The 18,521-nt window shown below is 40.4% G+C and overlaps 1 protein-coding gene across 6 annotated transcripts in view; it reads left to right on the top strand.

Moving 5' to 3' along the window:
• The window catches only part of LOC119492936 (protein unc-13 homolog B-like), a 199,330-nt gene that overhangs the window by 177,859 nt on the left and 2,950 nt on the right, over positions 1-18,521 (top strand). For 4 of the 6 annotated variants that reach the window (XM_037777840.1, XM_037777841.1, XM_037777839.1 and 1 more), the window contains 11 exons: positions 1,314-1,340; positions 1,641-1,661; positions 3,449-3,469; positions 5,157-5,183; positions 12,131-12,219; positions 12,349-12,486; positions 13,809-13,932; positions 15,776-15,820; positions 17,152-17,223; positions 17,816-17,963; positions 18,084-18,140. In XM_037777840.1, coding sequence (XP_037633768.1) covers positions 1,314-1,340; positions 1,641-1,661; positions 3,449-3,469; positions 5,157-5,183; positions 12,131-12,219; positions 12,349-12,486; positions 13,809-13,932; positions 15,776-15,820; positions 17,152-17,223; positions 17,816-17,963; positions 18,084-18,140 — 769 coding nt within the window. The remainder of the gene's footprint in view (positions 1-1,313; positions 1,341-1,640; positions 1,662-3,448; positions 3,470-5,156; positions 5,184-12,130; positions 12,220-12,348; positions 12,487-13,808; positions 13,933-15,775; positions 15,821-17,151; positions 17,224-17,815; positions 17,964-18,083; positions 18,141-18,521) is intronic. The other 2 variants (XM_037777844.1, XM_037777843.1) reach the window with 1 other exon arrangement.

The following is an 18,521-nucleotide window of genomic DNA, read 5'->3' as shown; positions in this document are numbered from 1 at the left end:
GGGTGGCATTTTTTTAATAAGAAAACAAAAAGATAGGGCTGACACTTGTAATGGAAATTCTGTCAATATTCCAAGATGAGTCCTAATGAACGTTGAAATCAAGATCCCAAACAGATGAAATGTCTTTGTTGTATTTTATTCTTGCAAGAAGAGGCACTGGTTATACAGAGTCACACAACGTCTGCACGAGAGTGCACCGCAGGAGATTATTACAATGTGACTATATAGAAATCTACAACAGGGACTGTGAGAAAAGGAGTTGTTTTGCACAGATAAGGAGTTGTTTTACTCAGACATTGTCCCAGTAAAAGTCAACACTCAATACTTTCCCACTACATGAGACGAAGAGCACACAGACAGTAACTTTCCACTGTTGCATAAAGAGACATCATTACATACAATGTAATTTTCCATTACACACTTTGCGCAGGATGTGAGCCAATATTTTGTAGGATGTGTATGAACAGGAGTTAAACGCCATTATAAAACTGTAGTAGACTGGAGCTTGTGTGCTCCCTCCTCAGGAAAGCGTTAGAGTTAATAATGACAAGGACCCCATTGTGAGAGGTACTGGCTGTTCAAAAAATTGGGCGAACAAAAGAAAAATTACAGAAAAATGCAGTTAAAAAGTGTCTTAATAGTGCTCCAAAGTAGTTACTGCTGGACCTGAAATGAACAGTATAGTCTGACAGAGAAATAGCACTAAGCTAGTTAAGGTGAGGGATGGATATACAGTATTATGAGCCATTATGTGAACAAGAGTAGGTTTTCCTTTCAACTATTTTCACATTAGGTGAACACCTTCAGGTGCAGAAAGGAGCAGGTCATTAGTGAAATGATTTGGTGATTGGAAGGAGATCGTATTAAAGTCCCAGGGGGTCGGCTTCCAGCGCGTCTGGTGTTAACACTCCTAATGATCCGTGTTCAAAGTGGTCTGATAATGTTTTTCTGAAGGTCTAAATCCTGTACGTGCTTCATGCATAACACTGTCAGAAAAACAACTTGTACTCTTAAAATATCAAGGCTTGTTTTTAGCTAAGTCTTTATCACCTCTCAGAGGGGGACGTGAGCCTCCGAGCTGGATACAAAACCTGAGAATCAGCAAAACTGGACCTAAGAGGGGTCTCACCTGAAGGCCACAATAAGCTTTATTAATATGTGAGTCACTGTCTGGAGGGACTAAAGGCTAACGGGGAAGGTGAACCTCATAATAGTGCATCTGTTATGATGTAAGCGTGTGAGTGAATGTGTCTTTATACTGTTGCTTTTAGCATGTAAGCGTCGCTCACTCACACAAATGTGTGTCTCTGCAGGCTGAGAAGAAAGACAAAGAGAAGCAGGTTGGTTGTTTTGTTGTCGCTCTGTCCTTCACCTCCTCTTTCTGATCCAAGGCTTCAGCTTCTCTAATGTCTATTCATTTTCTCTAAATCGATTCAGATCCGCTCTCACTCTCCTGTAATATTCCCTGAACCTCTGATCTTTGTAGACATTTTGAATGCACTCTTTTATTTACACTTCACTGTCCATCATTTCTTTAAAAAGCTAGTTTAATAGAAAGAGTTTCTTTGTGAGATAAAAGAGAGATTACCGGTGTTGGCTTTCTTTTCAAACATGTCCTTTTTCCTTTCTTTGGCCCAAAGGAGGAGACTAAGAGCAAACAGGTGGGTGCTCGAAATAATCGTCCTCACTTTATCTTGTGATCAACCGACGCAGACGAGTACAAGTAGGGGTTTGTCAAAGCTTCAGTGGCAGCTCTAATAACGGCTCCTTCAATATGCGTCTTTCTCAAGTTCGTCCTCATGTTTGATGTGCTGCCCGCTTCAACTAAAGGCCTAATGATCACTTTGCATGTACGGACTAATTGTTGAAAACACCGTCAAACATAGAAAAGGAAGCTCTAAAAGAACATTAAGGAGCTAAGAAGCAGTAAGAAAATGTTCTGATACTGTAAGTTAACAAAATATGTAGAAAGTGACCTTCCACGGCTACAAAACTGTAAAGCCTAATGCTGTATTCACACTATGAGAGACATTCTACTATTCATTTTCAATAGAAGCCGGTGACATGAAGCTACAAAGTGACACCCAACACTTGATTTGTGATGCGCTCCAAATGAAGTTGAGCTCATCTCAACCTTTTTCAGTTCTCCAACGATGCAACCAATCATATGATTTTGTTTAATTCTGACAGTTCCCAGTGATATTAACGACATATACAGCTACGTCAATGAGTATTTGAGCAACAGCGACTCACAGACAATGTAGCTGGCCACGCTGGCTGTCTTGTTGCTTTTGACGCTTGTAGTGTGAACATAGTTTGAGCCATAGACCGTGGAAGCAGGGAGCCCAGGGGGGCCGCAGCCCAGGTAACTTTTGGAGTCTGATGTAATATTTTTATGAATAAAAACCTAAATGATATCTGTTTCTTTCTTAAAAAACGTGTACTTCAAACGAGCCAAATGATATTGGGCATCGTCAACCACTCCCACTGACTGCTGCGACGCAATTTGACACTTATGGCGCTGTCCGTCGTACTGAGACAGAGCGGAGGAGATCAATAGACCAGCCCGTTCTCATTCCCAGGCTTTGTCACGGCCATGAGAGTGTGATACTGCCGAACAAGGCACCCTTCAGCACCAGTATAAGACACACTGGGCTGTGCATTAACTGCCATGCAAACCATCCGCAGCAAAAGTTGAGTATCACACGCTTGTATTAAGGTGCAGTACCAGCAGGGGGCAACAAAACCACTTAGTTAGGTTTAGGAAAAATGTCAAGGTTGGGCTTAAAATAAGTACGTAAAATATGTACAGAAACAACGTAACAGCAGAATGGAAAACACGTGACAAACGTCACTAATGTAACGTAAAAAACAAAACAACGATCTCTCCTGGGCATTGAGCGGTCTTTCTCACTTTTTATTCTACGTCATTACATGAAAATGGCGTTTTTATTGCACACTTTTGCCTTGTCCATTATCATGTCATTCATGCGCCTTTTTCGTGCGACCGGGCTCGCAAATGAGATGCAAATTTAGGTTCCAAGTTTGCCAATTTTTGTGTGTGCTTGTGAGTGTTTATGGGTCTTGGGATGAGTATGACTCCTCAATAAAGCATCCTGATTGTGTCAATAGTCCCGCTCTGTGTCTGCTGCCCCTGTTGACTCACACTTTTCCCAGAATCCAGTTCAAAGAATCCTTCCCATTTGCCAAAACACTTGACTTGGCCGTCGGCAGAGGCAGCACCACTTTATTCAATTGATTTAGTTTTTCTCCAGGATGAAGCTTTGTTTTCTTTGAGCTTAGTCAATTTAGTTTCTGTGTTTTTGTTGCATTTAAATTGTTGTCTTATCATTCCCCTCAGCATATTCTGTATTCATGCAGGTCATGAAAAACTGTAGAGGACAGTTGTCTAATGTTTTATTTTGTTTTTTGTTTTTCTTTCAACTAGTCAAAGGAGGAAGTTAACAAGGTTTGTTTGACACAATCATCTCCCTTTTTCCTTTGTAGAGCTTTTCCCTCTGATCCACCCTTTAAAAGCAACTCCTGAATTTAGACTATTAGCCTGTTAGCCGTGGTACAATAGACATCCCTGTGTTGTAGTCAAACTGCTGTGCAACATTAATCCTGCAGGTAGAACTTGTAAGACAGTAGAAGCAATCTTGTAAAACCAGAGGCATAAGCAGACTACGCAGCTGTTCAGGGATCCTCAGCGACCCCAAACAAAATGAAAATGTGAACTCTCTTTGGATTCCTTTGTCCTTTTCTGTTGTAATTTAGTTTATTCAAATTCTAAACCTGATTAGTAGCCAAAACCGTGAGCAAAACCCAAATTCGGGGATTTCCTTGGGGATATGAGGATCTTAAGACCCAGACGCACCAAACCGACATCAAAGAACTAGCGCCGATGAAGGCCCACAGTTACGTCGCCTCACGTCACTTTTGTCTTGGCCAAAAAATTGCACTTGAACCCACCGAAATGACGCCAGCCAACGGCCGACTACCACGTACATTCTGCGCGTGCATGAGATGAAATAACTCTCCACACCAGCAGGTGGCGGTAGTCTGGATTCGTCATTCAAAAAGGGAAACAGGAAGACCGAGGACTGCGGATATACAAGCCGTTATTATGATACGTACATGAAACAAAGCAGCGTTTGCCGACCACTTTAACACCACTCTCACTCACCACTTAGCTTCTTTCCAGATGGCCATGTGGTTGTGAAAATATCAGATGACTTAAGTCGTTGGCTTGCTTTCCTCACTTCCGTTTCTCTTCTCATGCACTGATTCACATAACCTGAACAGCCAATCGGAGCGATTTCTGTCACCAACGGGCTCCGCCGCTGATTCAACATGCTGAATCGACGGCAAAAACTAGGGACGCTCACCGACAGCCGGAAATTGGGGGTCAGGGCCATTTAGAGCTACAACAAAATCGGGGGGTGTATTTTTCACTTTTTATTTGCATTGCAGTTTCATCATTTTTGCAGTGCAGTTCATCGTCATAAACTATAGATTATGGATGTGGGAGAAGTTATTAAATTCACTTAGAGCACTGATTGCATTTAACTACACGTTTGCATGAGCATTATGGCTACTGTGTGTATCCGAAGTCGGCAAGGGCTGATTCTACTGTCGTCTGGAGACTAGTCCATATTGTTTTTATTCTTCCAGGTGCACACAAAGTACCCAGCGATGTATATGAACAATGATGCTTGCATTGCACCTTAAGTGTGTGCATCAGTGAACGCTTATATCACAAGCCTTATAGGGTCATAAATAAGCCTTAGCCAGCCTTAGCTAAATATCTTATCACTATCTTCCAAATAATCCCTGTTTGGGCTGAAGTCAGTGTGCAGCAGTAGGCTACCGTAGTAGACAGCAGTGAAACATAAGACTTGTACCGGTGATTCCCCTTTGTCTTGTAGCATCCTAATAAACCAGAGGCAATAAACCTAAAGCTTTTATTAAAATCACCCACTCACCATCACCCAATCCACCAGACAATAAAGCAAAAACCCACCCAAAATAAACCCTCAGACTATTTTTACCTGCTGCGTAGCATCCTCTGTGTCTGTGACGTTAGAGTTTCGCTGTATTTTGTGACTTTTCTGTCTTTTTTTCTCGTTTTTTTTCCTCTCTTTCTTTCTGAGAAGACTGAAGCCACAGCTGCTACAAAGAAGGTACAGTTGTGTGGTAGAGAGAGATAAGAGAGTCGGACAAAAAAAACCTATTACCTTTAAAGGACACTTCTAATTTCAGGCTGTGATCTAGTGGGAATGGAGCGTGTGTGTGTGTGTGTGTGTGTGTGTGCGTGCGTGTGCGTGTGCGTGTGCGTGTGTGTGTGTGTGTGTTTCTAAAAGCAGTTCTTCTTAGTTAATCACTTTCTTTCTCCTCCCAAAGTCCTGAAGAAGTGAGAATTTGTAATACGCTCCCTCTGAAGTGCATGTTTTAAATGATGCACGTCTAAGTCTGGTGGTTTTACTGTATGTAGGAGATCATATTTACATTTAAATATGATTTTTGTAGGAGGTAACTGTGGTGGGCGATTGGAAACGGTACAACTAAAATTCTTAGCACTGCATGAAGAAGTGAGTGCTCCTGAAATAGTTGAATCTATCTATATTTTGTTAATAATTGCATCATGTAGGCTATTTTAGCATTATACAAAGTGCTTATCTACATGCTAAGTGATAGCTTGGATGGGAGCTTTTGGAGCCAGACTTGGGACAAGATATTATCTGTCCTCCACATTTAACCCGTAAGATGACCAACCATGCAAAAATACATCATACAATACAATACTACTAATATTCAGTGTTCCTTTACAGGTTAAATTGTGCTACCTAACAATTAGCTAAACCTGTATCTTGTAACTGTAATTTACGCGGATGCATTTAAATTGCAGTTGTACAGATTTCTTATCGTACAAATGACATGCTAAAAGCAAGAATGACGGTCTGATTGCACGCTTTTGCCGTGTGCTTGTCGTGTAATTCACTGTAAAAAAAAAGAAGTGTAAAATGGAAAATGTCTGTTAAAAAACGGAAAAATAATGTCCGTTAATTAACATAAATAAACTGTAAAAAAAAAAAACAGTAATTATCTTTATATAATTAGCCTTTATTACTGTAATTTTACAAGAAATATTTTACTTTTAACATATATTTATTGTTAGAATAGAGTAATACACCGTAAATCTAAGACCATTTACATATAAAACACAAATGAAACATGTAATTTCACATTGCAAAAGTCCAGATTTACATTAACTCAGCAGTTTTGCAAAAAAATCTGTATTTTTACAAGAAATATTTTTAGAATTCCATGAAATCCTTTTCTTCTAACATAAATGAATTGTTAAAATAGAGTCATAAACCTCTAAAAAACAGAATAATTATCTTTAAGAAAGAAAAGCTTAAATACAGATAATTACGATTGTGATTACAAAAAAATACTGTAAATCTAAGACCATTTACATATAAATCACAAATGAAACATGTAATTTTTACATTTTTTTTCTGTCATTTTGAAATACAGACAAAAAATGTAAAATTTCTTGAAAAAAACTGTGTATAGTGTTCATTTGCCTTTTTTCGTGCGACCGGGCTGGATATTCTGAACTGGAAACATAAACCGCTCGTGTGTTCTCAATATCAGTGTTTGATTTTAGTTTATTATGTGTGACTAAAACTCATTCTGCATTCAAATTGTAAATATGAAACATACTTTCCAGTATTTTTTAACTCTTTGTTTTATAAAACACTGAAGATAAAGTTATATCTGCCCTAAACATTTCACTCTTTGGATTTTTATTTCACTTATATCTGATTTGTATCTGGTTAGGCCTACGAAAATGCTAACCCTCTCATTCTGAGTGAAATTAACTTAATTAAAAATGTGCTGTTATACTTTGTGGCAGAAGCCTCTCGATCATTTTGAGGCTGCTGGAAGGTATATTTTTTTCTCTTTTTGTTTTCCTCTGCTTCCGGGTTTTGTAATGAGCTACGCTAAACACATCCTGGACACGGCATTACGAATCCTACTATAGCGAAGGCTACTCTGCCTCTGATTGGCTTACCATGATAATCTTACCCTAAACCTAACCAATCCAACCCCTCAAGCCTAAACCGGACCAACGAAGGCAACGAGTACTAGCCAATCAGAGGCAGAGTAGGGCGGGTCATGCATTCGCTATAGCAGGATTCACAATTCAGCCTCCTTAGATCAATCTCTGTAGTGAGATTACATTGATGCTGGTCTTATAATATAACTGAACTAAAAGAGAAAACAGTATTAGTTGCTATTTTGGATAGGAGTGATCATAAAGTGGCTGTTTTGAATAAAAAAACAGAATTGTAAGCAGCAGTTTTTATCTGATCATATCTGCGCTCACACTGCTCTTGAGTCATCATCCTGTCTTACATCGGAGAGGATATTTTTCTCGGTATCTTTGTTCATCTCTCAAGGACACCTCACTCTCACACTCTCCTCTAAAAGCCTATAAAGCTGTTAGAGTGTCCTCTTGCAGTTCACATAAACACAGCTGTACATTTCGTTTCTGGATTCAGACCAAGACGGAGGGCCGAGTGGACCGTCCAAACTTTCACTTCACTCAACATTTCTCAATTAAATGGCAAGATACTAAAACACTGTCACTTGAAAGTCACGGCCCTCTTTTAGTCCAATTATATGTTCTGGCGCTTTGCCCAACGTCCTCTATCTAATAACGCAGTTGCACACAGTTTTATCGATGGCACACTTTCCACAAAGACACTTTGGGATGTCTTATCTTGCGATCGTCTAGCCGCTTGGCTTTTGTAACATGTGGTGCATGTTGAGGTGCAGCATACTAATGAGCTTCAGGCTGTATGTTACTGATTTACTGAAGGTCTGGTATCAGGCTCCTCAGGGCCAGTTTGTCCTGCAGGCTGCACTCGCACAGTAAAAATAATGAATATTGAATGTTTGTGATGCAAAAGAGCTGCAAAGGCCATCGCTGGCAGTTTTTTTTTTGTTCTTACAGTTCAGCAGATATTACATGAATGCAGCACAACTAGTCATGTTGGCACACACCATTATTCTGGTTGATTAGACATGTGTTCAAAACTGTAATTACCTCCCCCAGAGAGGTGATGTTTTCGGTTCAGTTTGTTTGTTACATTAAAAAACTGGCCCGATTTTCATAAAACTTGGTGGAAGAGTGCAGCATGGGTCAAGGAAGAACCCATTAGGAACGGATCCAGATCACAGGGCGGTTACACAAATTATTTTTCCCCTTTGTTAACATTGCATGGTCGGGCATTTGGCCTTGGTGGAGGTTCTGAGCTCTCCGAGTGCCCTTCTAGTTTTATGTGTGTTTTACCTCTCTGAGTGCCGACATTCATGGCAGGCTTTGGAAACTTGGGATCTTTTAAAGCTGTCTGTTTCTGGTTTAGCAGCACTTTGCTTGATTGGCCTCAAGATGTTGCCGTCATTGTATTTACCTGCATTTACTTGCATTCTTAAAGGGATAGTTTGTTTGAAGTGGGGTTGTATGAGGTACTTATCCATAGTCAGTGTATTACCTACGGCATGCCCTCAGTTTGTAGAAACAGACAGGAGTACCAGCACGAGAGCAAAGCAATGTACTGCTGTGGACGGGGGCAGCAGCAAAACGGATTTTAGACACCTAAAAACATCAATATCAGTGTAAGTGTACGCTATATTTAAAATATTTTCAGCGCTTTATCTTGCGATCAGACAGACATTTCCGACGGGGAACTGAACTGAAAGTGAAACTTATCTATACTCTCTGTAAAGCAGCCAGACTCCATTAACAAAAACAGTATAGATTACTTTCACTTTCAGTTCAGTTCTCCGTCAGAAAATATTTTAAATAAAGCCCCACTTCAAAACACCCCAACTTTCCCTTTCATGCAAATCATTCAAAACCATGAAGACAAGTTGATCACACACTCATATTGGCTGAAACAATGACATAAGAGAGATAGAAAATTGACAAAATCTGCACTAAAACGTTGGATTGTGTCGTCTAAAACAACACAAAACAAAGTCCTTTCTGTCAAGTTTCTTTGTCTGTCTTAGTCAGTTAAAGTTTAATCTATTGTTCAAGCTGAATCTTCATGCCTGAAATAAAAAAAATAAACAACCAGGTACCCCAGTTGCAGCAACATGCAGGGCTCACAACACAACACAATGAAGCCATTAAAAGTGTACCACAAAGGCAGGAGGCCTGCTTACAGTGCATCGTGGACCCGGGGCCTTCTTACATTAACCTGAGCAGGACATCAAATACCTGTCAGATCTAGGGGTGCTCTGCAGCTGAGCCTGTTACTGTAGCTTAAAGTTAACTATTATTATTCCACTGAATTTACACCAGAGCAGTGGCAAAGTGCGGCCTGCGGTGAGCTGTCATGCAATGTCTATGAAAAGCTGTGGCAGCTGCTCCCGAGCTCAGCGAGCTGCTGCCGTTTGATTCTGCGGAGGAGTGCAGCCAAACTAAAAGTTGGGAAAAGTTAAACTTTTAGCGACGAAGTGCGGCCAGAGAGAACCCGCAGCAAATCAGTAAACAGATCCTGTGACTCCTGTGACATGTTGACTTATGTTCTTTCTCGCCTGAAACACATGAACTCGCCTCCCGGCCACAGAAAAATGTAATTATTGTGGCGAGCCGCACTTCGCTGCTGCCTGTAGAGAATTCACACTTACAGCTCTGCTTTGACTTTGTCAACCTGTCAAATTTGCTGAGAAGTCTGAATGAAAATCAACTTCTGGTTCCCTGGTTTGTGATATTTTCACCCCAGAAGTCATTTGTCGATGCACACATGACACTTAGATATGGACTACTGAATGCTGAAAATGCCTACGAAGAAAAAGAAACATTGTTAGTGTGTTAATTTTAGATCACTTCATTACCAGCTTCCTCCTTATTTCTGCTTTGAACATCAACCTCACTGTGCTTAATATACTGTACGTTACTATTCACCAGTTACAGCTTTCTACTCTGAATAAGTCTGTTAACAGAGGAAAGAGTGACAGCCTCCTGCTGTCAAATGAGATGTTTAGTTTGTACTTCAGCCTCTCGTGGTGTATTTTGAGCTTCGGGAAATGGTGAGCTCTTTATAGCTTGAAGCGCTCTTTTCACCCACTGAATGGGTTTGAATCAGCTTATCATCTGTTTCTCTCCATCTACAAACTCTCCTCAGCTGAAATCTTGTTTAGTCATGATCTTTGCAATTTGCATTTTAGTCAGCATTTCTTTTCTGTTTACTGAGTCTCACAGTGTCTCACCCACTGACACTGACACACAGATCTGGTGTTACAAACTCATCTCGTCTACAAACTCACACAAATGTGTCCCACGCTAGAAATGATGTACATGTACTGTACAATGTTTGTCTTCTCAACCACCACTCAAATCTGCTTCATACATATTTATATCGCTGCAAACTGTGAGCACAGTTCTGCTCAAACATCTGAAAGTTCACCGAAGAGATGTTGATATTGATTTGTGGTACTTCAACGTGAGTTTGTTGGAAAGTTTTCAACTAACGGTACAGAAATAGAGCTCAGAAACAAGACAACCACCTTTTGGATTTGGTTATTTATGCTTACTGTAAGTACTCCGAAGTGTGCAGTACTTGCATCACTTGACCTCGGTCTATAAATGGAGACAATAACCTGTAACATCCTAATGTCCCGTGGATGCAGCTGTGTCATATTCAAGCTGTGATGCTCCTGTTAGAGCAAATCAAAGACTTTCTATCCCATGTGTCACACACCTTGGGCCTCATTTATCAAAGCAACATGCATACACACACCTGCATCCAGTGAACAAGGATGAATCCCACCTGTACTGCACCCATCTGCTTGTGCATGAACAAGCTTATTTACAAAAAAATATGCCCCCAAAATGTCATATATGGTGAAGAGCATCCCTTTGAATGTAGTCTTAATGTTGCACTATAAAGAAAAAACATCATGACTGACAGTAAGGTTGAGGATGTGTTACATGAGGTTCAGGTAAACCAACATGTTTTAATTGTCAATAAAATGTCGTGTAACAATTACAGTTATTTAAATTGAAAACACCTTTACCCAGGTGTAACAGATGAGGCTCCTGCTCTATGTTTGCTGGCTCTGCTTGTATCTCTGCATGTGTATAAATGCCTGTATTCATTATACATTTGACATTCACATATATTTAATATTATATTTTAGTTGTTAATCACAGTTAAGATAGTTTATCACAGATTTGAATATACATTTAATATACATTTCATAGCCTTGTTTATATTAAAGGCAGTTTCGTCACAGGAGTGTACAGAATACTGTATAGGTGATGGACCTTGGTCGATACCGACGTTTGGGCCAGATTATCTGGTAATATATGAGGCGTTTACAGATCAGTCTTAAACCTCCAGAACTCATCGGGGTCACCTCAATTAATATCAAACATGTTTGATAATTAGGAGTTAAAATCTGGATAATAATGTTAATACTTTCCAAGCAGGACCACAATAGCCAATGAGAGAGACAAGCCGGAGCAGCTGATAGTGTTGCCAGGCAACGGTAAATATTCTAGCCCTTGAGGCCAACGCTCGCTAACATACTACTGGTCCCCAACCATTTCTCATTCAGACTCATTTACCCTTCTGCTTTTGATTTTTCTCACTGTAAAGCATCACTACCACAAGATGTCACACCACGTCAGTCTCCGTTTTGTTTACATCTGCTTCATACTTTTCCTCCATGTGAGGTGGTGCGATTCTCCCTCCTGGCACGATACTCTTAATAATGTCCTGTAGTGTGTGTGATGCTCATTATTTTCAGATCTTGTAGTGTGAGCATGTTTTGAGGCGATGAAACTATATTTAGGTATTCCTGGGGGGGTCTTTTTAGGTGCGATAGAAAGACATTGAACAAGAGGAATAAAACACCAACAAGGAAGAATGAAATAACTAAATCTGGCTTCAGAAGAACTGGACGCAGTGGACATTTTAACTGCAGTGTCAAGTTGGCATTTGGTCTATCTAGTAGTGGCTGTATATACAGTATATAACGGCTTTAAATAACCTGTTATCACTGTTCACTGTTCTCCTCCTGTTCCTTTATGTGTGTGTTGCAGCTGGATATCGAGGCAGCTGACATCCTCAATGAGCTGCAGGTGAAGCTCAACACCTACCTGGACAACTTCAGCATCGTGTTTGCCAAGAGGTAACACACACACACACACACACACGCATACACACGCACACACACACACAGTATTCCATGGATGTCTGAGGAGTAAACCTCTGTCAGCCGTGCAGAAGCTTTCCTGTCTAACTTCTCCTCTCCCTCCAGTTTCCAGACTCGTATTAACGGCTGCATGCGTCAGATGGCTGAGATCCTCTACCAGATCAAAGGCCCCCCCAACCACAACACTGCAGAGGCCGATGCCGACAACATGCTGAGGCCCCTCATGGAGTTCCTGGATGGGAAGTAAGTGAAAGCATCACACACATACACACACACACTCCTGTTGTAGCTGCTGGCAGACGACTGCACGAGAGGCTCCCTGACTTTTACTGTAAATTATTGTTGCTCATGAAACCACTAATTTCATGATTTTTGCTTTCCTGTATTTATCTACACGCTAAAAAATCACTGGGTCGACTATTTTTGAGTAAATATAACACCAATAAGGGATTAACTTTACTCAGTACTCATGAGTAGAGAACACCCAAAACAAGGAGTTGTTTTTTTACCCAGTGTTATTTTTCATAGTACTATTAGAATATTTAGCCAAACTAAAATATAGCATGGTTGCATACTGTTATAAATAAGATTACATTAGATGATTTATTTTAACATGTAACAATTAATAAAACAAAACAAGAATAACCAATAACATGAACAGTAAACATATACAGGAAATTCTAAAATAGACTAAATCAAAAAATATTATGTTTGAAAAGAAGTAGGCAGAAGTGAACACTTATAAGTTCCTACCCTTTTCTATAACGTAAATAAATTGAATAATGTACTTAATGTTTATCACATATACACATGAAGAAACATCTTAATATATAAAACAAAAATAATGAATAAAAAACAACGAGCGTCACAATCCAGAGAGAGACGAGGCCTCTTCCTCATCCCTGTAACTCTCAAAAACAGTTTTGTTTTTATAATCCTCTGCAAGTCTTTTTAAACATACATGTCCCTGTTTGTTTTTTCTTAATACATCACTATGTGTATCTTTTACTTTAGTTTTGAATGTCATGTGTTGTTTTGTGCACCTAACAATACATTTGTGACAGGTAAAACTTGGAGTTTATTGAGTCTAACACTGGGTCAAAATAACTATATTGTAGTTTGGGTAAATAACCCATCAGTAATATATAAATAAATAAGACTAACTGCAACACGACTGTGTGATATTCAAGAGAAAATATAGTTTTTTTAACATCATCTTGGACACATTTACCTCTCACACAACATACACACACATCAAAAATTCAGGATTCATACGTTCTATATTGATTTTGCATTGTATCTTGTTACTGTTTATCTGTTTTGTTTAGTTTTTCTTTGTTTGTTTTGTATGTGTGTTAATTGTTGTGTCATTACGTTAACTCTTTTATACTACTTTATATATTTTTATACTACTTTTATACTAATGAAAAACATAGAAACTATATTGTGGAAGAACTGGTGGACTCTGGATACTTGCAAACTGATCTCTACAATGACTTCCACTGTGTAATAAAGACTGTAGTTTTAGCTCACGTTGTTGTTGTTGTTGTTTGTGTGTGATCCAGTCTCAGTATCTTCGCTGACATCTGTGAGAAGACGGTGCTGAAGAGGATCCTGAAGGATCTATGGAAGATCGTGCTGAGCAGCCTGGAGAAGACCATCGTCCTGCCTCAGAGCAACGACAGCCTGGTGAGAACAACCCGAAACTAAACCTTATTTTAACCATAAAAGAGTACTTCACCAATTTAGCACTACACTCCTATATTGTTGGACTCACAATGGGGAAAAAAGATCAAATTTGCTGCAGCAGAAGCAGAGATATCGTCTTTTTTATTCCACACTTTCTTCTTGTTTATCAAACCCTGTCCTCTACGCACAAACACAAGATAATAAAGAAACAGTTGTATGATAAGTAATCATACTCCTCGTTTCTTTTCTTCTGTCCTGCTTTACACACTGATGAGAGTCATCAGACGACAGTGCAGGAGATTGAAAAACATGCAAACAAACACACAGTTATTAAAGATATTATTTGTGCATGTTTTTTGCCCATTCAGTACAAATCGCACACGTTATGCTTATTACTGCCAGACATTTTATTTAGTCAATTATGGGTTTTTTTTTCTGTATTGATTTCCTTGTAATGTCTTTTTCAAAGTTCTGTTTTCATCCTGTGGTAATGGAGCATTCAGGCAGAGGCTGTTTTGAAAACTCCTCTTGTTTGTGCGGCAATTTCTGAAAATCGTCAGCCGAACATCAACAGTTCATGATGCACAAAGTGACCGAATTCACACATAATCAACAATTGGATTTAGATTTGTTGTTCCAGAGGGATATTTGTTTTCACAGCCTGTACACAGAAACATGCAGATATAAAGATCAGATGTAAACAGTACACAAAGTCTCCATGTATACAATCTAAGGCATTAATGCGTTAAAGAAATTAGTGGTTAAAACGAATTTGTGTGTAACACGTTATTATTGCGTTAACTTTGACAGACCTACTACATTCATTCAGTTATTCTGGCTCACAGCAGTGTCAGTGAGGCAGATTGTTCACGGCTGCTATTGCAGAAGGAACAAAACTCCTGCTGAGCTCTTCTCCATCAAAGTGTCTAACTGTATCTCCGACCAGATGGAAGTAAAGTGAAGTGTTGGTGTAGGGGGCGTTGTGGGTGCTAGGTGTGTGATGGCTCTGAGGTGGGGAGGCAGATGATGTGGGAGGTAGTGGTGAAGAACAGTATAGCAGGATGATGCGGATTATGCTTCTGTAAAGCAACAACAGGAGGTGGGGGGGGGCAACAGACAGTGTGACATGAAGTCTTTGCTAGGATCGTTCATGGATGTCAGTGATGTTTTGATCGAAGCTGAGTTTATTGTCTGTGATGAGTCCGAGATATTTGAAGCTGCTCACCTGTCTTGCAGTGACTGGAGGTGGGGTTCAGTCCAGCGTGGAGTATTTGATGTGCTAATGACCAGTTTCTTTTGTCTCGTCCACATTCAGCTGCACGCAGTTGTCAGAGCACCATTGTGTGTTTTGATAGGCTGTAACAGAGTTGTTGTCATTGAGTAGGCCGAGTATGTCATCAGAGTGAGAGTGAAGGGGCTGGTACAGCAGATAAACGCAGCAGAACATGCGCTGTCCAATGTGCCACACATCCATGTAGCCTATGCAACATCTTTGTGTTCTCCAAAAGCAAAGCTCATGAATTTAGTGTCAGCTAAATGCACTTAAACAGCTCGTAACTGCACTTACACATCACAAAAAAACACAGTTTACTGTCGTGAATAAACTCTGCAGGTTGATTACAGCAATAAAAATGGAATGAATGGAAGGTACTGTAGTGAATATGCAGATATATGTTGTGTAGTGTTGGATTATGTAGTATTTCAGCTCCAGTAAGACCAGCAGCTGTGCTCTGCCACCACCTAGAGGTGGATGGCAACAAGTGATGCATGATGAAGCATGAAAACATCACATGAAGTCTCAATATAATCCCTCTTTATCTACTCTCCCTCTCTCTCTCTGCAGGGTGCCCAGCTCCTCACAGCAGCAAAAGGACTGTCCAGTCTCAAGGTAAAACACACTCAGGGTGCAGAAAAGAGGTGTAGCCAGTAGGTAATGTGTTTGATTTTAATAGGGGGGGACAGACCTGGTTCGAACCGCTCCATGATCAACTCTTTTAGTTCTGTATTTTTTAATAAACAGAAGGGCTGGACTCAGAGGAAAAAGTCACAGTTATAAATCAGTCTGCTACTTCAGCACCACGGACAGCTCCATGGATTTATCAACACACAGCACAGTTAGGCTGCTGATATTTCAGAGTCATGGTTGGGCCATGGGATCGCGGATACAAGCGGCCAAAATGAGCTTCCTCCGTAGGTTGGCTGGGCTCAGCCTTAGAGATAGGCTGAGGAGCTCAGACATCCAGAGGGAGCCCGGAGTAGAGCCGCTGCTCCTTCGCGTCGAAAGGGGGCCAGCTGAGGTGGTTCGGGCATCTGATCCGGATGCCTCCTGGACGCCTCCCTTTGGAGGTTTTCCGGGCACGTCCAGCTGGTAAGACCCAGAATCTAGCCTAGGAACGCCTCGGGTCCCCCAGGAAGAGCTGGAAATGTTGCTGGGGAGAGGGACATCTGGAATTCCCTGCTAAGCCTGCTGCCCCCCCGACCTGGCCCCGGATAAGCGTAAAGAAAATGGATGGATGGATGGTCGGGCCATAGACTCTAACTTGCACAAACCTCGGATAAAGAATCAATGATAGGCAGACTAGACTAACATATTCTGCCCTGCACTCTCTCTGCTACTTGGGGATAGAGAGGAGGGACGGCAGGTTAACAAGGGGGGTGGCATCTCCCCCTCATCCCGCCTCAAATTGCTGTGTATGTTTCTGAAGACTCAGTTGAAAGCTTGGGTTTTGGTTTACTACTCGTCACCATGTTGTTAGTTATTGATGCCAGAAAAGATTCAGAGTCTGGATGAAACAAGCAGCAATCACCACACACACATTTTTATGCCATAATAGCTTATTGATAGAACAAATTATTTCAAAACTGCCAACAAAATATACAAAAGAGGGGAAAAAAACAGCTACAGAGACCTCAAGTTCTTGCAGAGGTTTTTATAAAATTTGTATTTTAAAAGAACATTTGTTTTTTGTTTTTTTCCTGTTAACGTTTTTTAGCATCTACAGTAGTACCTTATTGCAACTTCAGTAGTCATTGGTGGCTGCCTGTTAACATACCATGCAGGAGGTTGCATAAAGCTGGCATTAGACTAGTAAGATATGGATGTAGGAAGTAAATTCAATGATTTTCTCTGTTTCTGTTTTGTATTTATTTATTTTGAGTGTTGTAACTCTTATGAGGACAGTTTGTCTAATAACAGTCTGTGCATTGTGGTTGCTGCAGGGAGGCAGTGAAGCCAAAACCTTGACGCCCAAACAGTGTATAATCATCGATGCGGGGCTGGAGACCATCAAGGTAGGTGTAGATGTGCACACTCACATGTCAAGCTAGAAACAACACGGGAAATGTCAGCTGCATCTACACTCATCAATTTATATGATTAGAACATGCGAGATGATAGTAAACAGTGAAGTAATGGTTTTCTGTACCGTCCATGTCTGGTAGCTTACACCCTTAGCAAAGACTAACAAAGACTTCTAACAGATGTTTTGTCAAAATGTAAAACATTTCCTGAATGCTTGATACTTTTTTCACTTTTTAAAATGTTGCCGCCAGATTTTATTCTGGTTTATTTGATAAAAACACACTCACATATTTAGTTATTTAGCAGAAAACAAACTGGAAAAATGCACTCTGGATTTACTGGAAGAAAAAACAAGTCTTATATGAATGTAAAAAAAGGAAAATCATAATACTTTTTGCGTACATATTAAACGTACAGTATGCAGCCCACGTTACCTTGGTGTTGGAAAGGGAGGAGTGAGCGGAGGGGTACTCAGTTGTTTGCAATCTGCAACCACACCACTAGATGCCATTAAATCCTACACACTGTCCCTTTAAAGGATTTATTCCTCCCCTTCACCGTGCTTGTTCTCTTTTCTTTCAGCAATACTTCCATGCAGGAGGAAACGGGCTGAAGAAAGCGTTTGTGGAGAAAAGTCCTGAACTGGCTTCACTGCGTTACGCCCTCTCCCTCTACTCCCAGAGCACCGACGCTCTCATCAAGACCTTCGTCACCACACAACACTCACAAGGTAATCACACACACACACACACACACACACACACACACACACACACTCTGTATGTACAGTATATAGGCTTTTCTGTATTGGTAAAAAAGTGTCCTAAACCTTCCTGCTCTCTCCTCTCAGTGCATGATGGGATGGGCATCAGAATCACTGGCAATGAGAAGATTCGACCTGAACGGGGTAAGTCCTCTACACTCTGAAATAAGGGTTCTCCTGGGTTCCACAGGGAACCGCCGAGCTTCTATGTAGGTTCCTTGTATAAAAATACACCTAAGTGAAATCTGGAGGAACACTCAAATATTAGAGGGTCATGAAATGAAAATGAATATCTTTAGTACTTTAATTAATAGTACTTTTTGGACATGAACTGTCACCGAGAAGTTGCTTTACTCTATGAACTAAGAAGCTGCTGTGTTGCAGTACATTTCAAATTCTTCCTTGTTAATGAAAGCGCATGTAAAACTGTAATGAGATTAGCGATAGTTCTGAAGCAATGCCTGTTTCAGAGTTTTCAGTGGTAAGGCTGGATACTTTGGCATTATTTCCTGGTGCGTCAAACTA

The sequence above is a fragment of the Sebastes umbrosus genome, chromosome 8 (genome assembly GCF_015220745.1).
Source record: "Sebastes umbrosus isolate fSebUmb1 chromosome 8, fSebUmb1.pri, whole genome shotgun sequence".
Taxonomy (NCBI): domain Eukaryota; kingdom Metazoa; phylum Chordata; class Actinopteri; order Perciformes; family Sebastidae; genus Sebastes; species Sebastes umbrosus.
This window is presented reverse-complemented; position numbering and strand designations above follow the sequence as displayed.